At 45.1% G+C, this 24,753-nt stretch overlaps 1 protein-coding gene across 2 annotated transcripts in view; it reads left to right on the top strand.

Moving 5' to 3' along the window:
* The first annotated feature begins 75 nt into the window (after window positions 1-75).
* rock1 (Rho-associated, coiled-coil containing protein kinase 1) overlaps window positions 76-24,753 on the top strand; it is a 38,235-nt gene continuing 13,557 nt past the window's right edge. For both annotated transcript variants that reach the window (XM_042094070.1, XM_042094064.1), the window contains exons 1-18: window positions 76-1,013; window positions 13,564-13,645; window positions 16,549-16,649; window positions 16,896-17,033; window positions 17,237-17,412; window positions 17,605-17,689; window positions 17,862-18,006; window positions 18,578-18,716; window positions 18,894-18,985; window positions 19,851-20,004; window positions 20,330-20,399; window positions 20,691-20,779; window positions 20,896-20,944; window positions 21,047-21,182; window positions 22,096-22,187; window positions 23,033-23,279; window positions 24,105-24,211; window positions 24,330-24,480. In XM_042094070.1, the coding sequence (XP_041950004.1) occupies window positions 921-1,013; window positions 13,564-13,645; window positions 16,549-16,649; window positions 16,896-17,033; window positions 17,237-17,412; window positions 17,605-17,689; window positions 17,862-18,006; window positions 18,578-18,716; window positions 18,894-18,985; window positions 19,851-20,004; window positions 20,330-20,399; window positions 20,691-20,779; window positions 20,896-20,944; window positions 21,047-21,182; window positions 22,096-22,187; window positions 23,033-23,279; window positions 24,105-24,211; window positions 24,330-24,480 (2,146 nt within the window). In that variant the 5' untranslated portion in view covers window positions 76-920. The remainder of the gene's footprint in view (window positions 1,014-13,563; window positions 13,646-16,548; window positions 16,650-16,895; window positions 17,034-17,236; window positions 17,413-17,604; window positions 17,690-17,861; window positions 18,007-18,577; window positions 18,717-18,893; window positions 18,986-19,850; window positions 20,005-20,329; window positions 20,400-20,690; window positions 20,780-20,895; window positions 20,945-21,046; window positions 21,183-22,095; window positions 22,188-23,032; window positions 23,280-24,104; window positions 24,212-24,329; window positions 24,481-24,753) is intronic.

Here is a 24,753-nt window from a genome sequence, read left to right as displayed (position 1 = left end):
AACTCTCTTCGTCCCGAACGCGCCTCTACTTTAACACATGCGCACTCGAGTCCATTCGAAGTTGATTCTCCGGGGTGTTTGAACAGGAAGGCGGACATATTGGCCAGGCAGTGCGAGAAAATCGGGCACAGTCTGTTTTTCGAAAAATAACATCGCCTTAAATATACGTATATTTTAAAGTGTGAACTTACGTTTCTGCATGTATCGACTAGACTAGTTGTTGGGTGAAGATACTACACATAAGACAGGCGGACTGCAATGGGGCGTTTTAACAGGATCGTGTTTTAAAGTGATCGAATTTTGGAAGTCGAAGTTTTTTTTTCGCCACTTCTACTTTGCAGCTGTCAGACTCGTTTGTCGTTTTTCTTGCAAGGGCCTGGCACAGATATGGACACGGGCCTGGAGTAATGTGACTACCCTGCAAGCCGTCTTTGTAACTTCTGCTTTATATACTTGGTATATGAACACAGCCAGGTCTTTTTCATTTAAATTGTGCTGCACACCGCTTGATCCCTCTGCGGCAGTCTGGAGAGCCTTGATAATCTGTTGCTGCTAGCCAGCTAGCTACTAGCTAGCTAGCTAGCTAGCCTCTACTTTTCTTTTCATTTTTTGTCCTGCTAGCTAGCTAGCAAAGTTGTCATTGGCGATACCAACGTTAACTCTGCGGAAACAACAAGTCTTTGTTTTTCCTAAAATGTGGATTTTGGTCATCCGATGTTCGTTTATACCTTGCAATGAGTGTGAAAAACTGAAAAGACACACAACCCTTCTCTGATCATTCATCCACTACTGTTAACTGTACAACTCAACGCGAAGCAAGAAGTTTGACCAGGCTTACCAGTAAGCTAGCTAGCTCACAAAGCTAGCCACAATATTTTAATCACTGCTAGCGCCGGCGTGGAACTCAGTTTGACAGCAAAATGTCTTCGGAGGAAAGTTTGGCGGCTCGGTTCGATAAAATCGATGCCATGTTGAAGGATCCTAAATCAGAAATCAACACCGACTGCTTACTGGTAAGCATTTTGACTGTTGTGTATATTATATAAGCACTACAACTTTGTTTTGATCGTAACTTATCCATTTGGACTACAGTGAAAAATGAATAACGCCAAAGCATTGAAGTGACTAACGCACCCAACTTAAAGCATGAAATGTAACCAGTGGTCAGCTGATTCATTTAGCAATGGTGATGTTATAGAACGACTGCATATAAAGGAAAAGGAACCTAAATGAGCGTTAGCATGTCGGTTAATGTGGATGACAAACGTTAACGTTAGTTCATGAACTACCTATGCTAGCTAAATTACTGTCTAAGGGCTTTGCACTTCTCTTGCAGCTAACTTTAGCTGGTTAATGTGGGCACTTGCCTCTCAACCAATGAGTTTGCTAGCTACCAAAATACCAAAATGAGCTGATGTTTGGCAACTGAGTGTTGAGGTGAGGCTTTGCTAGTTTGAGATGGACGTTGAACAGTCTCATTCAAAAGGAGTTAACGCTAAGTTGAGGAGGACGTGGGGAGAATGTTTTGTGAAGGTACGTTTAGAATGTACATAATCTAAAGTCAATGTGAACTTGTTGTTTGTAAAAAACTAACTTGTGATCAATATAATAATGGGTTACAAACCTATCTGTTACCCCATAACATGAGTGTTTTTGTATCAGATCATAGAAGATCACAAATGACTGATTTGTTTACAGAGTGTTTTTTCTGTGTATTCCCATGACATTGTGATGAAGACAACATAAAGCAATGTTACACAGTGTAGATTTTGAAGCTCTTCAGATGCTTTCTTAGATATTCACGAAGCAGTCAACCACTGTAATGACATCTTATGATATTAACTGTGACAGCCATGGAGGTTCTTAACCATAACTTTCAGCATGATTGCGCAGACAATTGAGAGATTGAGATTTCTGCTTCCTTATCCAGCCATGGGAAGGCTGTGTTACAATGGCATTCGATAACTTATACTGTCTGGGCCCTACGTCAAGAGCCGACGGAGTGGGGTCTGTTCTTTTCAGCTCGTATCATTCCCCAGCCTGCCCGAGCCTGTCCTCTCATCTGCATCAATTCACCTGCTCGTGCATCTGCCTCCACTGCTTCCTGTAGCTCTTGCGTTCGTGATGCGACTTGTTTGGGGAGGCTGCCACGTGCAGGGTGAATCGAACACACACACACACACACACAGACACACACCTCCAGATTGCACTTCGCCCATGAGGTACACAGATTATGCAAGGCATCCCCCGCCTCCCTCCCACTACTCCCTGTGGGCACTCAGGAGTTATTACTGATCTCTGTGTCTCAGTAGGACAGCGCATAGCATCTCCTCACTGAACCATTCTGACCTGTATAATTACGCTTTCATAAAGGGGACTTGAGCTTCTATCCATTTGCTGGAATGATTGCTGCGTGGCATTGCTTTTTTCTTATTATGTGGGTTTATAGATGGTCTGTAGGTCTCTGTGTGTGTGTGTGTGTGTGTATGAAAGCTGAGGAGGGTACATTTGATTCAGGAAGTCTGAAAAGACACATGACTATTATCATCTGTCATGTATACTTCCTTCTTGAGGATGAATCCAGCACATTATTGCAGGTCCTTAAACGCAGCTTGCTTATTGGGCAAAAAATATTAGTTCACATAAATATCCTGATGGTAGTCGTCCTAAAGAGTAAGCTGGGCAGTACACTTGAATCATTGTCTATGGGAGTCTGTACTCTTATGACTATATGGAATATCCATATGACATAAACATTTTGTGTCAGCTTTTCCCCTCCATTTCCTCTTACTTCTCTTCTCAAACTAGCTGAGTTAACCAGCGGTGGAATGTGACGCTCGCTTCTGCCTGGGAACTTGCCCTCACCTAATCATGCACACAGCCCAAACATGAATACTAATGATCTGTGGGTACTATATAGCAGGCAGCCGAACACAAGGGTGTTGTTTTTTCCCTTCAGAAGTCTCGTCAGATCGATGAATGGAGGCCTTTGCTCAGCCCTTAGCACCACCACCCTGCTGCTCCACCCACTACTTAATAAAATTCCGTGCTAATCAAATAACCTCTTGTCTCGGCCTTGCTGGCAGTGCTGTTTGTGTGTCCCAGTCATTCTTTATGACCAAAGAATAAAACACTATGGCTCTGAGGTGACGAGGACCAATAAAGAAAACAACACTAATCAGAGCTGTGAGAGTAGAGTGTAGAGGTGAAGCGTGGAGTATATGGTTGGGTGGCATTTATTGGGTCTGTGGTTGTGATCACACACAGACCATCGGTGTGACCATTTTGTAAAGGGTCTTTGAACCTGGACAGAGCAATAATACCCCTAGGCCTATATCATGGCAAGAATTTCTACAGGCCAATGCTGTAAAGCTAATCAACCCAAAACTCTTAAAGTCATCTCATTTGTGTGTTGATATAAGCTAGTATTCACCTTGAAGTGAGACCTGCAACCCCAAGGCTCATGTTGTCATTGTATATACTATATGTTTTTTAATCTGCCTTCTGTCACATTCTGTTATTAAAGTCCTGAGGAGTTTCCATTTGAGTAGACGACCACTGGATTTTAAGATGACCACTCAATTTCATCATTTAGGAGGTTTGCAGTGATTCAAAGTCCTAAAAAGATTCCAGAAGAGATAGCCTGGAGCATAGGGTTGTGGAGGTTTGATAATGTGTTATTAATTGTGTGCTACAACAAACCTGAGCCCTTTTTTCTTACAGTACTGAGTATCCTCCTTATTAATTATTATTTAAGTGGAGGTGTTTTTACTTGTCTCTGTGCTTTTGTTAATTTATGGCATGTCCATTTCCATGTGAAGCAGGGCAGAGGAGAACTCTGTTTGGCGAATGACTAAACAAAGCGTACTAGCCCACATTTTATGCTCCCAGGAGGCTAGGCCATGTCTAGTTATGTTGACAAATGACCACTGTATGCCATTCTGCAAAGAGTGACAAACACTCAGCCTTATCCTCTGTCCAGATATACCCGTTGGAGAGCGTCTTATCTGTTGTGTGCAGCCAGCAAGCCGCACTGCTTTACATCCCTGCCTTTGAGAGGGAATGCACCGAAAGATTTTCTGGCTTTGTGGTTGGAAGAATTGCTCAAATAGAAGGCTTTGTTTACAGAGCATATAGGCTACATTATGCTTTCATATAGCCATGCTAGTTTGTTATTTCAATGTCATAAAGCAAGTGATGGTGCACACTGGGTGAGCAAGTGTAGGCATACATGGTAGCTACAGAGGTTGAATAAGAATTCTAGGCTACTTCATCGACTAAAGTGGACTGTGATCTTGGCTGCTGATCTTGAGTTTCTTATCAGTAGCCGGGAAGTTCAATTCTTAACAGATGCATCTGGCTTTGGTGATCACTTTCAGAGATGTGTTTCAAGATCAGGGATCGCCCAATCCTTTCAGAAAGCTAGCATGTTGACTTTCTCGTGCAAGCCCATGTTTTGCTTTTCATTTTTATCTATTTTCAGCCAGTGACTAGAGATGGACAGATAGTCTACAGCTGATGTGGCACTCGGAGGTCCCGTGTCCACCAGTAGCGGCCCGTCAGTTGTGTGTGAGCGGAGATGTCAATGAGAGCGAGCCACCCTCTGCCAGGGCTCTTAGCGACGCATCTGCCCCCTTTGTCCCGTCAGATCCCAGCCATCCTCTCCAAACTGCACTGCTCAGCTGTTTCACTACCTCTGGGCTCGTTTTCATTTGCAGGTCCATTGCCAACAATGAACAGAGCTATGTGTAGTTTCCCGTGCTCCTCAGATGATAGACCCCTGCACCAGACCCCTGTCCGTATGAGCCTGTCCGGTATATGTGAAGGCTTTTCAGCTACTGGTCATTCATCCCAGTATGTGAGGAAAATTGCTCATCATGTACTTAAAGGAATCATATTGGTTTCTTTACGAAAGGTTTCAAAAGTAATTGGCAGAGAATGGGTTGATGTGAGTCATTGAAAACATGGCTGATTGGTTGTCATGACGTATGCCTTACCTTATACACAGAGCATTCTCCTCTCTGGAGATGTGATTGTACCTCTTGCTCTAGATGCAGATCATCATGGCATGTTTGGTCATGTTAGTCATGGGCATGTTCTCTGCTGGGTCATCTCTGTCTCTTTCTCTCTGATGGGAGTTCTGGAGGTTTGTCAATGAAGTACATGGTCAAAAGGTTTGCTCTGGATTTCAGCCCAGCCGGAAACTCATGAATCCAAGTCTGTTTGAGTCAATTATGTTTTGACATGAGAGCAATTGTGACACTGGTTTTCTCTCTCTGGGTCCTCGTAAGGAGATGGAATGCATGTTTGATGCTGCTGGGGTTCATTAGATGTCACTGGCCTTTATTCCACTGGATTAGGCCTCGTACTCACTCGGTCCCCAGAGGTGAGCAGGCGACAAGTTCCCATGCAGGCGTGACAGTTCCCACGCAGCCATGGATGTGATAACGCTGCAGCTTATTTACTAAGTAGAGCACTACCTCAATGAGTATTAGGTTTATAATTCAAAAGTTGTACATTGACACAAGATAGCACCTTTTATCTATTTATTTTGCATTTAGTTATTTATTTGGATGCACACTGTGAGCTTATCCACTGCAGGAAGACAAACCTTTGTGCTTAATTTAGGATGCTAAGTGAGCACTTTTGAATGTAGGAATAGCTGTGGTGCCCAAGTCTGGTTGCCCATGAGCTGGAGGTGGTGATAGGAAACGAGAGGTACCGCTCCTCAGAGGCCTCCCTGCCTTGCCGACGTTGCCAGTCATCTGGAAAGCAATGATGTGGTCAGGTCGCCCATGGAAAGTTTCAACTTAAACCGAGGATGGCTGGAAAAAGTGGTTGTATGGATTTTTTCCCAAGGTTTAATAAAAATAATTGCTGTGTTTTTATGTCAGCAGCCAGATTTCTTGTTTTTCTATGTACTTCTGAGTGCCACTTGAATGAAAAAGGGACCGATTTGCATGTGCTTTTCTAATAACTAAACCTCTTTGCCACTCATAGCAACATCAGCAAAAATACTTGCATTAAATAGGCCCACTAAACAATGTGTTTTAGCTAATGATTGTGCAGTAGACTCAGGAGTGAGAATGACTTGTAGCTACTTATCACAGCACAGTGCCAGAAGTGTAACGTGTTGATTATCCAGCCGAGTTTAAAAGGTATGGTGCACCGGACTTGGACTTTTCTCACTTGATTTCAGGTTTCCTGAAGGTCTTGCACTGCCCTGAAGTTTCAATTAAAACATTGTGGCTTTGTGTCCTCTTTGACTCAGTCTTGCGGTTTTTCCTGCTTACCTGAAGCAAAGTTGGGCTCAGGCGATTAGAGCAGACTCATTGTGCTTAGTTGTATGTTCAGTGCAACACCACTGCATCTCTTTCCACCTCTTGAGAAATGGAAATGAAATTTGCTTGTGTCATGCGGAGGTTGGGAGGGGGGGCCCCCCCCCCCTGGAAGAGCTGAGGGGTGGCGGCGTGCTCCGGGCCTCAGCGTGAGCTCCCATCTGCTCCCCGGCAGACAGCACCTTCTGCTTGGAGCGCTAGACAGATTAAAGCCAGTCTGTGACCCGGCTCTGCTAATCACAAAATACACAACAGCAACGAGCAGCCTTTGTTTTTATTACACATTTTTGGTCTTTTTTTTTTTTTGCTCCTCTTAATATGATCACAAAAAGCTTTGTGCTAAAATGTTCTGATTGAGGTCCAATGACTGTGTTGGCATCCCTTCAGTGACAGTTATAATGTAATTTGGGCAAAGTTAATTTAAAACTGTTCGTAGCTGTTAATAACTGATACTGTAAAATCAGTCTCTCGGGTGGCTCCTTGTATGGATGTCTTCTGTAGGCATCAGATTATAGGATACCACAAAGATGAAGCATATTGCGCTTTTTAAAAACACCGCCATTCAAACATGAGTCAGATACAGCAGGAAGGCTCATAAGCACTGCACTGACTCTTGAGGAAATGATGAAACAAGTCCCAGATTTGTGTAACTGCTCTGTAACATATTCTCTAGACAGTAGCCATGCAGAACTTCTCACCACAAATGAAGAGAAATGTCCCCCTCCCCTCCCCTCCCCTCCTCAGGTTGACATAGTTATTGAGCCACATTGGGAACTTTGAGGTAATTGCCAGAGAAGAATTTGGAAAATAAAGGGCCGGAATGTGACACAGCAGGGAGGATGGGAACGGTAATGCTTCAGATCACCGTTTAGAACTTGGATCAGCCCTCAGGGATGAATCTTGCTAGAGATAGAGAGAGAGAGAGAGATTATTGATTTGATTGAAGTGACAAGTCAGTGAAGCGTTTCTTCCTAGGTCCTGGCATCTAACAGGCCAATGTAGAAACTAGTTTTGAGTGTGTGCACCTCAGTTATGTATGAACTACATGCTGCATTATAGAGAAGTCTCCAGGATGCGATAAAATCAAATTAGCTTAATACTAAGATTCAATAAGATCAGCTTTTTAAATGTCTCTCTGAGCTGACCGGAAGGATAGAAAAAAAGCCCTCTACATACAATCAATTTAGTTTTCTACCTTGCAGTATTTGGTGAACGCATTGGTTATTTATTTGTTTCAATCCCATATTTTTCTGGCGTCTTCTCTTTGACTATCAATGAAGCCATCATGAGCACTAATGTACGTTTGTGCCATCATGCTCCAAGTTCACAAAAAAGCCATTGTGTTTGCGCGTAGTGCGGTAGTCGACATGCCGAAAACCAGATGAAGAATGAGGACTTATTTGTTTTTGCTTTTGCCATGGTCGAGCTGTCGGCCCTTTTTTTGGACGCTGGTCTCATTCCTAACCCTGGCCCTCTGAGACTGCTCTCCTCGGCCGTGGCCCATCGGTCGAGCCTGCACCTCTCTCCTCTCCTCTCCTCTCCTCTCCTGTGACTTTCCTCTCGCTTCCCTCTCTCACTTTCGTTTGTCTGACTTTGGCTTTCCTTTTCCTCTGTCCCTCACAGTAATGTTACATCTTGACTCATGAGTGCTAATTGAGAAGAAGATTTGCTTTGTGACTTTGTACTTGGCCCTTCTCCACCCCCCCACCCCTACCCCCACCCAACCCCCCATCACTTTGTCGAGAGCTTGTTTGGCCACATTCTTAAAATAGCACTCTGACGTGTACCGTCCTGCTGTGGAATGTGACTGTGGCTGTCCAGAGTTCTCTGCGGCAGGAAGTTATGCAAACGTGCATTGCTGAGCATGGAGCTGTGTGATTACCATCCTGGACTCAGAGAGAGAGAGAGAGGGGTTGTTGGAGAGAGGGAGAGCTGGAGGCAGAGGTTTTTTAAAACTGAAGACTGCTGTTTGGCTATAACTGCCCTTTCCCAGCAAACCAGATTTGCTTCCCTTGTTCTTTTGCCATTCCTGAAATATGGATGTGGCTAATTCTGTCCTCAGATATTAATGTGGCTCAAGATATTTCTCGTTAATCTTCTGTGTGTGTGTGTGAGAGAGAGAAGCTCTGAGGGTGGATGTGGACTATACTGCCTTACTCATCCATCTCACAAGTCCCTCCCCCACACTCTCTCTCTTGCTCTCCCCCTCCCTGCCTGCCTCTCCTTCTCCAATGGTTCTTTTTCTTCCCATCCTGCTCTTTCTCTCTCACTCTCTAAAGTGGCCATGTTTGCAGCAGGGCACTCCCTGCCCTGCCCTGCCCTGCCCTGCCCTGCCCTGCGCTGTGCTGTGCTGTGCTGTGCTGTGGCAAGGGCCCTGCCTTTGTTAGCACTGAGAGTCCTGAAAGGATTCGCTAGCTGTCAGTCCGGCCTCTGCTGCTGATTCACCGGTTGTTTCACAGCGCTGCCTCCACTATTTCATTTTGCCCTCTGGAGTTGGCATCGGCGTGTGCACGGACATGGGTACAAGATGGACTTTGTGGTCAATGAAATTGAAAATTAATTGTTAGAATCACTTCGGGAGTTTTAAGAAGGAGGGAATTGAGGAAAGAAATACTTTCATTAAAAAAAATAACAGAACCATTTTCACATCAGCATTTTTGTTCAGTGAATCTTTTGTAAATTGCTTTACAATTACCGTCGGGTCCTCCTAGTTGGCTGCCTTCGTTATCGCCCGTCTCGCCTCAACTTCGTCGCCGTTATTCCTTCATCTAGACTGGGTAAACCCAACCCGATCTGCCGGCGATTTGGTTTCGCCCTGCAGCTCAGGCTGGAAACCTGTACATCTTTCTCTCCTGCTTCCGTTACAGTTTTGCGGAGACCAAGCGGGTTTAACACAATGACGATAGAGAAACGACAGCAATGTCTTCTTTAGGCTAGGAAACAAATTGATCGAGTGGGTGTAAATACCACTCACTTTCATGTTTGTTTTGCACAACCTGCAGAAATCGCAGACTGAATATCTTTTCATCCAAGCTATTTATAACTAACAATGTAGAAAAATACCTGTATAGCATTGGGCATTGCAATGAGTCTTCCAACAGAAATCAATGGGATTTTACAAAATGCCAAATAAAACACGACAGAAACTGTATTTCGCTACGCTACTTGTTTTGGAACATCAACGAACACCACTAACCACTCGGTGAGTTGCACAGTTTTGAAAACGAACGTTAAGGGTTGTTTTTGGATATGTTTGAGTAGCCTACTACACTATGCCTGTTGGCAGCCACCCTGAGCAGTCTGAGGTGATTCAAAACGAGTCAGAAAAGTCAGGACCAATCGTCAAAATGTCGGTGTCCACCACTCTAGTTCATCCAAAACAAACCAGAAAAGGGCCTTAAAGTGCTAAAAAAACGGAATTTTCCTTTAATATCTTAATTTGCCTAATTTGCGGATGATGTCCCTACTCATATCACTTCTGCCATTGTTTTGGGAAGTTTTTCTCATGCAAACATCATCAGGGGACCATGTGGATCTGACATGACCGGGCCTCAGGTCAAAGAAGTTTCACAAAGGCTGGCGTAAATCATATGATATACAATGACAATTATTTGGGCACCTAGAGTATTCCTGAAGAGCTATGTGTAGTCCCATGTGTAGGCCAACAAATAAGCACGGCTCTCCACTCTAAATCACTGACTCTGACTAAATGCCCTGCTTGTGTGAGACAACCCGGGATTACAGTAGATTAGTTTAAATCTTGCTGATGTCACTCATGCTGCAGCCTGGTCACATCTCCCATCGCTCACCTCTTAATATGTTTGCTGCTCAGATGCCACTCAAGCACTACTAGCTGAGAGGGTGGAACTGGAGGAATCTGCTCACATTAGCTCAGACTCAACACTTGAGTTGAGCTGCTGTACAGCTGTTGACTCACTGTTGACAGTCTAGCTTTCCCTTAAAAAATCATTTATAATTGTGCTAGGCTAATAAATTGTTTGAACATGCTATCCTCTTACAGTCTTCGTGGTTATGCAGACACTTTGGAATGTTCAGTATTTTCCTGTGCTGCTGTGCAAGAGGGGACTGTCCCTTGCAAAACAATCAGATTGACATTTAGGCCTCTGATATCTTATCAGAGTGAATCTTGGGAATTCCAGGGCTTGTTTGGACCAGGTTGTCTAACCACATGTAGAAGTACAATTACACATTGTTGTGTTTTGAGGGACAACATATCAGCCAAAATGCTACATTTTGAGTGTGTTATGAATGAAAAGATGAAAGATATGGTTGAGTGTGTTATGCGTGACCATAACCGATGACATTATGACTGTTTTAAGGTTGATTAAATGAGCGCTAGCCGAGGTAGGGGAAAACTGCTCAGATTGGACAAAATGGTGAATAAGGGCATGATTTGGTGTAGCTGTGTATTTTCGTAACCCAGAGTGAAACACAGTTGGTAATGGCACTTGGGGAACAGAGCTGAAGAGAACACTTGTCCTAATCCCTCAGTTAAAAAGTAGGCCGCCTTCCTCCCACTCCTCCAGCTACCACGGCCTATCTGTTCTGGCTTTGTAATCATGAATCCAGTTCTATTTCTGCTTTAGGTTATGGCACTACTATGGTAGTGTGTGTTTTTGGGGCAGTTGTGGCCTACTGGTTGGGGCTTCAGACTTGGAGCCGAAGGGTTGCCTGTAAATCCCCAACCAGTAGGCACGGCTGAAGTGCCCTTGAGCAAGGCACCTAACCCCTCACTGCTCCCCGAGCTCCGCGGTAGCAGGCAGCTCACTGCGCCGGGTTAGTGTGTGCTTTACCTCACTGTGTGTTCAATGTGTGTTCATTAATTCACGGATGGGATAAATGCAGAGATCAAATTCCTTGTATACGCAAGTATACTTGGCCTAGAAACTTGATTTTACATTTTGCATGAATTGTCGAATTTGGTTCATCATGTGGATACTAGTCTATAGTTTGAGCCTCTTGCAACAGTATTTGAGATGCTAGTATACTTTCTTTATTCTTAATTGTCAGTGTCTGTGTGTTTATTTGTTTTATCATTGAGTATGTAGTGCACACTGTTATTTGGTGGGATTCCTCAGATTACACTGTTTCACTGAACTGCCCTGCTGGTGATGTAATGCAAAATATGCAGAAATCCCTCATCAGGTCAAAGTCAGTTTAGAGAATTACAAATGTTTACAGTGCCACTGAAGTTTAGCTTTGGATCTAAACAAGACTGAGCCGGCCTGCGCCTAAGCCTCTACCAAGGGATTTCTAACCCAGAGACCCAAAGCTCCAAAGACTGTAATGTAATCGAGGATTTGTTTGATCATTTGGGCATGCTGGTGCTTCCACTAATTCACTTTTGCCGTTTGAAAATTTTTCCCACTTTCTCCTTTGAAAATTGGGACATGAGTAGGCCTAAGTGTTCTAGAAAGAGACTTGTCAGCATTTGTGTTTGTCTGCGAGTCATTACTATCAAAAAAGGATCACAAGTTGAAGACATCTCTGTCTTGCATTTATTGATGGCACTATGTGCAAGATGTTGGCTGAATTTGTTGTGGTTATCAGCCTATTATGATCGTCTTTCTGTTACATTTTCGCTTCTGCTGTGGAACTCTGTAATGATGCTTAAGTCTTCAGAGCCCTGTGTCTGTAAATGATTAATGTAGAGATGGGCCGATAACGATAACCGATATTTATTGGTTTGTTGTGGCCAATACCGATACGATAACCGATAAAGTGATTTGGGGAAAGCATTTAATAAGCATAATTTTTATTGCAGTAATTTTACCTACCACCAAATGATGGACAGAATTCATAATAGTCCTCAATAGTACAGCAGTCAACAACATAACAGTAGCCTAGCCCTACAGTATGTGTGGCTCCTTTAAGTGAACCTGACGTCAGTGAATTGCGAGTGAGTGGCTAGAGAGTTTGAATCATTTTCATTTAGGACTAAACGCTCATAAACGGCTCAGCTTGGAATAAGCTACAGTATAGCGACCAAATCAGAGTTTGTGAGGGAAACTTAGGTTTAGTTTCAACTGCGGGTAACTGAATAAAGCTGCAACTCCTCAGACTGTATCTTATGTCCGTCTACTCTGTTGCGCACAACCTGCTGCAGCAGAAATGAAAGGCGTTAGCCCCGAAGATTTTAATAACTTATTATGATGACCTGTCTAGAACTGAAGCACAAATGGTTAGCTTATTTCTAGGTAATAATACAAAACCCAAGCTAAAGTAATGCAAATATAATACTAAAACACAACTTAGAACTAGGCCTACTTATGTACTCGTCCCACTAACGAGTTTGTTTATTTGTTTCCCCGACCAGCGCGGTAAAGTGCAAACACACCAGCACAAGACGGCTCTAGATAGGGCTGAGCTCCGCTCTGTTAAGGTTAAATGGCGGATCATTCACGAGAAGATTTTGAGATGGACAGATTCCCAAATGAACGCATATCCACAGATTTTGTTAGAGTGGTGAAATACATTCACACCGCTGACATTATATTGAGGAAAAAGTATAGCCAACCAAGCTCAAGTAGGCTAGCTCAGTGTAGCCAGACGTAGGCCTATATTAGGACTTAAAAATCCAAAAAAAAATATCGGCGCAAATTATCGGCCAGAATTCTGTTATCGGAACGATAATAATATTTTCATTTTTTCATAATAATATATCGGCCGCCGATATATCGTGCATCCCTAGATTAATGGGATGTTGTGCATACACAGGTGGCTTTTGGCCTCTGTCCTCCAGACAGATGATGGCTGGGGTCTCATAACCAATTTGAAACAGCATTTATTAAACAAAACAAAACAATTATTTTACGTTTGATAAACTTTATGACTTTTATCCTTAGAGTAGACTTGTTTTGTTTATTGGCCTATTGTTTTAACAAATAAGTGATCAAAGACATGATTGCTGTATTATATATGGGTATTGCAGAGATAGGCAGAGTTAGGCCAAGGTTATGCTTTTATGTGATAACCTTTTTGAAATAGTAAAAATTACTTTTTACATCATGTCTGTTTTAATAATAACTACATGACTAGCACAATTTTAGCGTGGACATAAGTGGACATTTGCTTCTTACAACCAAAAAATAATTTTTTGAGCTATGCTAAACCGGGAGACCCAGTGTCGATATCATGTTTGTAAATTGTTAATAACTGTAGCTGTATGGATGTAGGAACTAATAATGCTCTCTCTGCTCCCCAGGATGGTTTGGATGCATTAGTTTACGACCTTGACTTTCCCGCCCTGAGGAAGAACAAGAGCATCGACAACTTCTTGAACAGATGTGAGTACCCTGCATGTTTTCATTTCCCCAATCATTCTCTGGATCTGTCTTGATAGAAATTGTTCGGTCACTTGAATAATTGTCGACAAAACGCATCTAAACAATATCTCCAGGTCGGGTTAGCGGCAGGGGCCTTTTTTTTGGGTCAGCACCCCCCGTCCCGGCCCCGGACAGCATTGTGTCTGGTGCTCTACGCTCCTCCACCAACAAAAGGGCTTTCAGTGCAGCGGGATGACCCACATGGTGTTCCACATGATCCCCCTCACACGCCTGGCCATCACAGGGGAAGCCTCTGTGAAAGCTGGAGTTTATATATCTCTGATGTGTATGACTCACCGTTTTAATCATATCACAGCCAGAGAGAGAGAGAGAGAGAGAGAGAGAGAACGAGAGAGACAGACCACAAGCTGTACTGTCTGGGACGCTCGCCTTAATTACAAACTTACCATTTCCAGTTGAGTAATTTATCTGCACTGCTTTTGTTGTGTCTGGGACCGGAGGTCTGGAGTGTAACTGTGTAGCGCTTTTTGTGTAGCACATTGCCTCCTATCTGTGTATAGTTTGCAGCTTTGTTGCTATCTTAGCAGTGTAAAGTCAAATTAATAAATTTGGCAAAAAAAAGCTTTTTTAAATGTTTGGAATGTATTGTGATTCTGAAGACTGGCATAGGCTACCAAGTCTAATGAGGATTCTTAAGCTCTTATCAGTGGGGCTTTGAAGTCTTGCTCTGCAACATGAAGCTAGTAAGTAGGACAAACATAGGCCTGTGCATTTCAGGCTACCTGATTATAGTGTGGGAATGTGGGGAGAAATCACATGCACTCCAGCCTCCTCAATGTATGCATAAAGCCTGGTAGTAGGCTACTGTTTATGCTACGGCCTCGAATATGCCTCCAGGTGCACCCAGCGCATCAGCTGCTAGGAGCACAAGAGAGTTTCACAGAGTGTCCAGGGTATTAATGCCAGTAAGTTTCATCCCATCATGGCAGCCTGGGCTTCATCTGCAAATGTGTTTTTTTACCCAGTGGGGCTAACACCTAATGATTCAAGGCTTGGATTTTCCAAGACTGATGCCACCATCTCGATTGGGAGCTTGTCTCAGAGCAGCAGCGCAGCGGCTTGCCCAGTTGCTGCGGCGCCGTCCAAGTAAACCCTCATGGAATACGGCGGAGCTGCCTCTTCAGTGTAGTAGACAAACACACTCTGCCGATTTTTATAGGCAACCTGCTTGGTGTTTATAATGTGTTCAGAGTGAAAATGTTACCATTGAAGATGGCCACCTTAGTGACTCCATGACCCGACACGTTTAGACTCTCACTGAGTTCAAAGGAGAACCTGCCTTTCAGGTCTGTCCTTAATTTGTTTATACAGTAAGGTAAATGAACACTCTTAATTTCTATTTACCGTATGTGCATAGATGACCGCACATGTGCAGGAAAGATAAATGTGCAAAGCTGGTTTATGAACAACTGAGGACAAGCAGGGATGTGTTTCATTGGGATTGATGTGGTGTACATCAGAGAGAGAGAGATTGAGAGATTGAAAAGTTGAAGGGTCCCTTGTAATCGCTTACGCTCATGAATTCAAAGTGTGTGGACGTGGGCATTGAGGGTGAAAAGATCAACGTTTCTTGTCGAGAGACTGGTCACTAGCGGTTTGCTTGCCTGAGGGGCCTTCAGCGCTTCTTTCTTTGTGGAAACTGGAGTATGCAGTCTAGCATTTTGCCCTGAGTGGCATTTTACACACATGGCTGGAGCGCCAGCGCGTCCTCTCTGCCACGCATGTCCAGGGAAATTGATTTGGTGTCTGCAAATTCCAGCCATGCTGCCTCTGCGCAGGCTCGCTCACTTGCTCACACAAACTCAATTTCTCTGTGAGTGTGTGTGTGTGTGAATGGTAATGCTTAAACCCCCTCAAAAGAACCACTCGACGGGATCCGAAACTGTAGTGTTTGGTCGACGGGATTAGCTGAAGCTGGAGCTGGGCTGCAACATGAAGCGGCTCACATTCTAATGTACTTTTCTTAAATACCCCGCTTTTTATTTTTAGATCATTTGCATGAATCCGCGCAACGCCCACCCCCCAGCACACACACAGTCTCACACACACTCATACACACACCACCACCACCACCCCCACCCCATCATCTCTCCATGCATCCTGGCGGCAGTTGTAGCCCATGCAAATACACTGGGCAGCCATGCCGTTCAACCCTGACCATATTTGGCTGAATGTTATCTCTCCCTGGGGGAGACAGAGCAGTTTCATGAGATAAAGCTTGGGCTTTTTCCTCTCTCTCTGCTACCTTCTCTCTATACACACACACTCACACAAATACACATCTCTCTCCGCTTCGCCTGCTCTGACAAAGGCTCTTGGTGATGCATGAGTCATCGTTGGTAGCTCCCCCACGGACCTCTTTCATGAATGCGGTGGAAGCGATCTCAGTGATGGGAACCTTCCCCCACAGCCAATTTTGGGGTGTGAGGCCTGAAGAATGGCAGCCTAATGACCGCCAAGGCTTCTTGGGGGTGCGTAGGTGCTTGAGCGTAGCCCACTCCGCGTTGCCCCTCGCTTGGACGTTTCAGCTTTGACCGGCATGAGTCGACTCATGAGTCTGGCCTCGGCGTCCTTCAGAAAGCTGCAAACTGGAACAATGATTGTCTCTCACGCAAACAGCCGTGGGTACGCAGCTCAGTCGGGCCAAATCGACAGACTGCGCCGTGACTCAGTGGAAAGCTTTCACAAACGATCCTGAAGAGACGTCCCTCAAGGCAGAGTTAATGAACATCATGACTGATGACTGCTGTTTTAAACACTAGCATAGCATCAGCTCGCAACGTGCTCTCACCAAGGGGAGAGTTTGTGTGTTAACTGTTCTTCCTCAATCCTTGTGCCCACAGATAAGGACACCATCAGTAAGATCCGTGACCTGCGCATGAAGGCGGAGGACTATGAAGTGGTTAAGGTCATCGGCAGAGGGGCATTTGGAGAAGTGCAGCTGGTCAGTACATTCACTTGTTTACTAAAATACCTCAATTTGGCCCACAGACTTGAGTGATCTTGCTTTTCTACTTTCCAAAATGAGAGGGTTAAAATAATTGATGATCTCGTAACCGCACAATTCACAATTTGTGTGTGTGTTTTAAAGTTCCAATGCCCTGTAGTGTATCGTGCACGTAATTAGTTGTGGTATGTGTTGTGTGCCGACATGCCTTTGAGCTCATGGATGTTCCACCTCTCCCCCCAGGTGAGGCATAAAGCCACGCAGAAGGTTTACGCCATGAAACTTCTCAGCAAATTTGAGATGATCAAGAGGTCTGATTCAGCTTTCTTCTGGGAAGAGAGAGACATCATGGCCTTTGCTAACAGCTCTTGGGTGGTGCAGGTATGTTGTTGACATGAACTGAACTGTGTACACATAGGAAGCAATGAAGCTTTCTTAGATCAGACTCAAGTTGATTGTCTAGTCTCCCCTTACCTGAGGTCCAGTAGTCATGGTGTGAGCCAAAGTCCATGTTTGGCATCACGTTTTCTCACCCATGTTGGGCATCGTCGGCCTTGACTAAGCTGCTGTCCTCTCCCCCCTAGCTCTTCTACGCATTCCAAGACGACCGCTACCTCTACATGGTCATGGAGTACATGCCGGGCGGAGACCTGGTCAACCTGATGAGTAACTATGATGTCCCTGAGAAGTGGGCCCGCTTCTACACCGCCGAGGTGGTGCTGGCACTGGACGGCATCCACTCCATGGGCTTCATCCACAGGTTACGCTCTTCTACTTCTTCCACTCTTCCTTTTTTCCTCCACCCTTTTCTTTCTTCCTTTCTGGTTTGTTGTTACGCCGCCGCCTCGTGCTGCTTTCCAGACACGGTGAAAGGTCCCCTCTAGCCTGAGGTAGCCGTCACACTCTATACATCACCAAGTTTTTATTTTAACCTTTTTTTTTTCCCCCTTAGGGATGTGAAGCCTGACAACATGTTGCTTGATAAATCAGGCCACTTGAAGCTGGCTGACTTTGGAACCTGTATGAAAATGAATAAGGTACATCAACTCAATGATATCAATGTAATAATAGTTGCAGGATAAATATTTACATAAAAAGATTTATATTGATAAACAGTTATATTGAAAATTCTTTTTTTAACACTTTTATACATGGTTTTGGTTGCCTGCTTGCTAACTCTTTTTTGGTGTGTATCATGTTTTGCAACAGGACGGTATGGTACGATGCGACACTGCAGTAGGAACGCCTGACTACATATCACCTGAGGTACTGAAATCACAAGGAGGAGATGGCTACTATGGCAGAGAATGCGACTGGTGGTCGGTTGGAGTCTTTCTGTATGAAATGCTAGTTGGTAAGTGGTTACATAAAACTACACTATGGGCTGGTTTCTCCTACATGAATTAAGCTTCATTGGAAGGTCTTTTTTTTTTCCTGTTGAAAAAAAAAAACTTTTAGTCTAGGACTAGGTTTAATCCATGTATGGGAAATTGGCCAAACATGTTTTGATAGAGACATTAGAATTGGCAGATTGGTCTGCATTATTGGACATGTACATGTGTCCTACAATGGAGCTTTAAGGTTAGCCACAACAAACTTGTAGTCATTGTTTTCTTTGGGTGCATGGAATGAGTGAGACATGGAATGTCTAATTCAGAGTGTGGAGACAGTTAGGCCTATATGTTGGAAAAGCAGTCAGACTACTGTAGCTTACAGTGTATTTGAACCAGAACTCTAACATAAAATTGTATGTAGTTGAAACTGCACCTACGACATCCTGTAGTTCATTTCATTTGACCCGGTGAAAGGCTGGATGTTTGCCTTGGAGAGTCGCCGGGGTCCTCAGGCTTCCTGAGTTAATTGTGTTGTAGTCTGGCGGCCCTTTGCCCCTGTGAAATGGATTTCCTGATGATTTAACCCCGCAGGTGACACGCCGTTTTATGCCGACTCGTTGGTTGGGACGTACAGCAAGATTATGAATCACAAGAACGCCCTGACTTTTCCCGACGACAGCGAAATCTCCAAGGACGCCAAGAACCTCATCTGCGCCTTCTTAACCGACAGGTAAATCCCAACAGTGGGGAAATGACTTGATTGCCAGCGTGTTTTTTTTTTTTTCCCCTGACTCGTTTCGCAGATGTGTGTATAAATCATGTCTTTGTTGATTTTAGCCGTTTTTTCCGAGGCCCAATCTGTGTATTTTGACAAGACATCACTGACGTGCCTCTGTCTGTCTGCCAGGGAGGTGCGACTCGGCCGCAACGGGGTCGACGAAATCAAGCGACACGCTTTCTTCAAGAATGACCAGTGGACGTGGGACAGCATCAGAGACAGTGAGTCAAATTCCAAGCCGGACATTCATTTCGGGCCACTCACTCACCCCCTCCCATCTGACGTCTGTTAGACAGGCTCAATAGAAAGGTCTCCCAACAGCCGTACAGCATAGCACAACACAGACGCTGTAGACTGCCTGCGGCGGTCCACTCCGAGTTATTTGCTGGAATGGACAGAATTAAAAATGCCTCCATAAGTCCTCTGGAGGCTCTGATGGAGTCAGCAGTTTGGCTGCTGCTGTGGAACCAGCTGCCAGCCGCTCTGAGTTGGCACGCTTGCCCCGGTGTTCAAACATGTGCACCAACTCCCAGAATCCACCTCGGGACATCTGGGGTCAGTCAGTCATTACCCCTCCCCCTTCCCCCCTTCTCCCACGTCAGTTTGGGTGTGATTTGGAACAGGATGTGTAATGTATGTAGAAGCGCTCCATTTTGGGATCTCACTTTTTGTAAAGCCCCTTTAAATCTCCTCAATCCCCCATCCATTTAAGATAATTTTTGTAAACATCATTACTAGTCAAACTGCTGGCTGAGTTGGTGTTTTCTTGACATAGTGAGGCATGGTGGTATGGAAACAACCATCATACCAATGGTAACCCCATCTCATCTCATCACATCACATCTCTAATGTGCTGTTGCACATTAAAGATACAGAGGAGATTTGTTAACTACTGTGGCACCCAAATGCCATTTGTGTAAATACAAGCATACTGGAAAATTCTGCCCTGAAGCTCTTTCAATACACAAAATGTTAATGTTGGTTATTTGTATTGTTTGTTTGCATTTGTATAGAACAGCCTTTGTGTCTTTCTGTCTGGCCAAGCCTCCCTCTGACATAGTGTCTCTCTCTCTCCGTCTCTCCCAGCGGCTGCCCCGGTTGTGCCCGAGCTGAGCAGCGACGTGGACACCAGCAACTTTGACGACATCGAGGAGGACCGAGGCGAGGAGGAGACTTTCCCCATCCCCAAGGCCTTCGTGGGCAACCAGCTTCCCTTCGTAGGCTTCACCTACTACAACCAGTGAGTACCCTGGGCTGCTCTTGGAGGAGGAAGAGAGGTGTGTCTGGGGGGCTGGATGAGTACAGGCCACATCACCGTGTTTAGTCTGCGCTCATTTTCAAGGAGTCCTGCGCTGTTCCCAGCTATATTTAAGCTGGAGTGTTATAGGAATTTGTTTCCGGTTCTTTCTTTACTGGCCGATGTCTATTTAGGATGATGTATTTGGCAGCATGCCAAATGTCTGTGTAAGCAGAAAATTTGATATCCTGATTTTTATTTATTTAATTTACTGTATGCATTCATGCTTTTTGTCTGTTTGGTTTTTTTTTTCCATTGTATTCTTTAGGTTTCTTCGAACCTCGAGCACAAAAACGAGTGACAAACGTAGCAGCTCCACCAAGGAGGACAAAAGCCATGTGAGCACCACTACAGCAGGGCTGTATAATGCAAATGAACATAGGAAACACCATGATGTATTCAATTAATTCAAAGTCAGTCTTTAGTTCAGAGGGCACCAGAGTAGCATAGGGAAAAAAGTAATCTTGTAATGATGATATTAAAAGTGAGACTCACTGTACGTATACAATTATGATGGTTCATCAAGCTCAGATCAGTGTACTGCCATAAAAATAGCCCAGTTAAACTCTGAATGAGTGTAAGTGTGTGTGTGTGTGTGTGTGTGTGTGTGTGTGTGTGTTGCTGTGCAGCTGGAGAACCTGCAGAAGAGGATCTATCAGCTGGAGGAGCAGCTCCACAGTGAGATGCAGCTCAAGGATGAGATGGAGCAGAAGTGCAGGTCAGCACCGGCTCACGGGCCACACAGCACGGCTCTCTCCGCTCCTGTCCAGCACTGTTGCTCTTTAGTTTCTTATTTTTTGTTCTTTAAGTGATTTTTCGTTTTGTTTGTTTTAGGACATCCAATACAAAATTAGACAAAATCATGAAAGAGCTAGATGAGGAGGTAAGTGAGGTGGTCTTTTGTTTGTGTGTGTGTGTGTGTGTGTGTTTTTTTTGCAAGAGCCACGTGTGATGTGCTGTTTTGCTCTCTCGCTCCGCTGATCAGATCAATCAGAAGAAGACGGTGGAGGCGTCCCTGTCCATGCTGGAGAAGGAGAAGATGATGATCCACCACCGCGCCTCGGAATACCAAAGAAAGGCCGACCAGGAGGCCGAGAAGAGGCGCAATGTGGAGAATGAAGGTCTGAGCTTTGTCCTCTGTCCACTCCTCCTGCTGCCCTTTCTCTAGGCCATGGCTTTGGCTTATCTTGGTCTGGGTTGCGGTCGTCTTTATGATATACTGCGAGTCCAGTCAGTTTTTGAAACCCTGTTGGCCTATAGAAGTGTCATATAAAAATAAACGCAATGGTTAAGAAATCGTTCAAACATACCATACACGTCGTAATTTCACAGCTAAACTGGCATTGGTTTGTTTGTATTGAGTTGTTTTTGGATTTTAGTGGACTCCAAATCCCTTTAGTATCCCTTCGCCTTTGTCCTCTCTCTCTCTCTCTCTCTCTACCACGCTCACTCTCACGCACGCTCTCTCTCTCTCTCTCTCTCTTTCTTTCTCTTCCTCTCTCTCTCTCTCTACCACGCTCACTCTCACGCACGCTCTCTCTCTCTTTCTTTCTTTCTCTCTCTCTCTCTCTCTCTCTCTCTCTCTCTCTCTCTCTCTCTCTCTCTCTCTCTCGCGCGCGCGCTCTCCCCCTTCTCCCTGGCTCTCCAACTGTGGGCCCAAACAGATGTTTAGCCCAAGTGGATTACTGGCAGCAGAAAGCAGCTTGACCTGGTTGTCTGACCCCTGGTGACTCGTCCCTCCCCTGCACCAACTGCCTGCTGTAGCGTAAGCAAGCGCAGCAGCGTTGGAGGCTCTAGTGGCGTGCGGTTCACACTAAGTGGATCCCCGTGCATTAAGGCCCTGATTCACCTGATAGCAGGGCCATGCCTGTAAACAGATCGCCCGCGCCACAGGAAGTGACATGGCAGAACAGCGCAGCGCGGGAGCGCTGGCAAGCCCGGAAGAGGTCAGCGCGGGCGGCTCAGATTGACAGGCCTACGAGGTTGTGTGGGATCAGGGTGTGCATCTAATCCCGCTCTCTCACTCCTCCCCAGTGTCCACATTGAAAGAGCAACTGGAAAACATGCGGAAAATCAGCCAGAATTCCCAGGCCTCCAATGACAAGATAGCACAGCTGCAGAATCAAGTAAGTGAATTAATGCCAGCGTGCCCTTCTCAATTCTGAGCTTCTGGCCTTCTGATAATGGCCAGGAGTGTTCCCTCAGCACCGGGTCATGACTCATGACCTATGATGGGATGACAGAATGAGGACAGCCGGTTATGTACATGCATTTATTCAATTTGAGATTTTTATCCGAAACTAATGATGTAGTTAACGTAACATCCTTGTGGTTCCAATATGAAATCCATGCACTTGCTGGAAAGTCCCAGCCTTCCCTGTGTAGGTGATGGTGAGCACACAGTGGGAGCATGACATGTGCCAATCTATATTTTTCACCAAATGTCTATTTACAGTATTTCAATTATACATGATGATAATAGCTTTACCTAGAGCTTATTGTAGATGTAGAACGTGTCCCCTCCTTCCAGAGGGGAAAGGAAGCGTTTCATGTTTGCCACTGAGGGTATGAATATAGGCAACCTCTGATGTGCCACACCTCACATGCACTGTAATGGGAAGGAAGGGATGCTCGTTATGATGTTGTGACGACAGTCTTATGGGCAGCAGTGTAGTCATGAGAGTGAGTCATGCTGAGCAGTGTGTCACCTCAGAGAATGGCTGGTCACGTGACCGCGTGTGACTCATTCACGGCATTGTGAAAATTCAAGCACAGGAGTATACGCATTGTATGCAGTAGGAAATGTGATGTGTTTAATCATGCGATGAATGTATACATTTATACAGATTTTGTAGCTGCTGTGCTATAGATGCAAGATGAATTTCAGTCATCTGACAATGAAGTATTATTTGATTTAATCGACTCTAAAAACATTGCCCGCCCTCTAACCCGTGTCCACATTGATTGGCAGCTGGAAGAGGCCAATGACTTGCTGCGAGCGGAGTCGGACACGGCGGCGCGCCTTCGAAAGAACCACACGGAGATGACCAAGTCCATGAGCCAGCTGGAAGGCCTGAACCGCGAGCTGCAGGAGAAGAGCCGCGCCGCCGACAACACCAAGCTGGCGCTGGAGAAGGAGCTGCTGCAGCTGCAAAGCACGCTGGACTCCGAGCGACGCAACTGCAGCCAGGGCTCCGAGGAGATCCGCGAGCTCCAGGGTAACAAACTAGCTGTCCTCCGGGCATCACGGCTGCCTCGTCCTCACGCCGCACACACACACACACACACACACACACACACACACACACACACAGATGCACTCAATCCTGTGTTTTGGCAGACCACGTACAAGTCTGTGATGGTACCACGAGTGGCTTGCGTGCTAATGTGCATAATTAGAATGTGGAGCCAAAAACCACCATGAGCTGGGCTACCAGTGTCACCCTGATGTGGTGTAGTCGGCGGCTTTTAATGGGATGGTCCACCTCTTATAGAAGTTCAGTCTGGCTGCCAAAATGAGACCAGGAGAAGTCCTCTTGACAGTACTGATGTTTCCCATATCATAGTTTCTTAACCCTTAAAGGTGTAGGTTTTTGAACATTCTAAGTTCCGCAACAATTGAAGGTTCTAAAATTCTATGTTGAATTCAATGAACCCAGATATTCTTTAGAACGTTAATTTCCCAACATTCCTGTCACACCGGTGTGACGGTACTCCTTTAAGGGTTAAAGGAGCACGCCAATGTTTGGAGAAGTTGGCTTATTTACTAACTGTAGGCTAACTGGTATAACCCAGTTCCAGTGAAGTATGCAAAGCTAGGCTAACGGTGTCAGACCGGGTTATTGCATGCCCAGAGAAGAGAAGGGTAAGGGAAGAGAAAGGCTTTTTATCTAACTCTCAGGTATACAGCAAATAAGCTAATGTCCCAAAAAGTTGGTGTGTTATTTCAAGAGTTGTTCTGCTGAATGGCTTGTACTGCAAGCCCAAGAAAGGCCTGTTGGACAAGAAGTGGTGATGCTGAATGTAATGTATTGGTCTTGCAGCACGGATTACTGGTCTGCAAGAGGACAACAAGAACTTGAAGCTCAGTTTTGCCAAAGTTGAGGCAGAACGGAAGCAGGCACAGGAGAGGAGCAATAATCTGGAGAAGGTAAACCCATCTGAACGCTGATGACTGTGTGTGTGTATGTTGTTCAACTTTAATATCCTACCCATTAGTAGGTGATCCAACATGATGGCTGACCACAAGGATTTCCTTGTCTTTGTAGGAAAAGAACAACCTGGAGATTGACCTGAACTACAAGCTGAAGACAATGCAGCAGCGCCTGGACCAGGAGTTGACTGAACACAAGGTGACCCGAGCACAGCTCACAGACAAGTACGAATCCATTGAGGAGGCCAAGTCAGCTGCCATGCACGGTATGTATCTCTCTCGCTCTCTCTCTGCGCTGTGTGTGTGTCTTTCCGTCCTAGCATGCCCGGCGCCTCACCACCTGAGTCAGTTCACCACACCCACAGGCCGAATCTGAGAGCGATCTTGTGAGCAGTCTGCTGCCGCTGACGTGCCCAGACACTGCACACGTGGAGTACACGCAAGAGCTACTCTACCATCTTAATCTGACGGCTGTTCCCCTTAGATCCGTGTGCTTCCTCATTTTGATATGTCCCCATATGTTTAGTTGTGACCTGCTA

The sequence above is a fragment of the Alosa sapidissima genome, chromosome 1, assembly GCF_018492685.1.
Source record: "Alosa sapidissima isolate fAloSap1 chromosome 1, fAloSap1.pri, whole genome shotgun sequence".
NCBI classification, from domain to species: Eukaryota; Metazoa; Chordata; class Actinopteri; order Clupeiformes; family Clupeidae; genus Alosa; species Alosa sapidissima.
The sequence above is the reverse complement of the archived record's forward strand: the minus strand, read 5'-3'. Positions and strand labels throughout refer to the sequence as shown.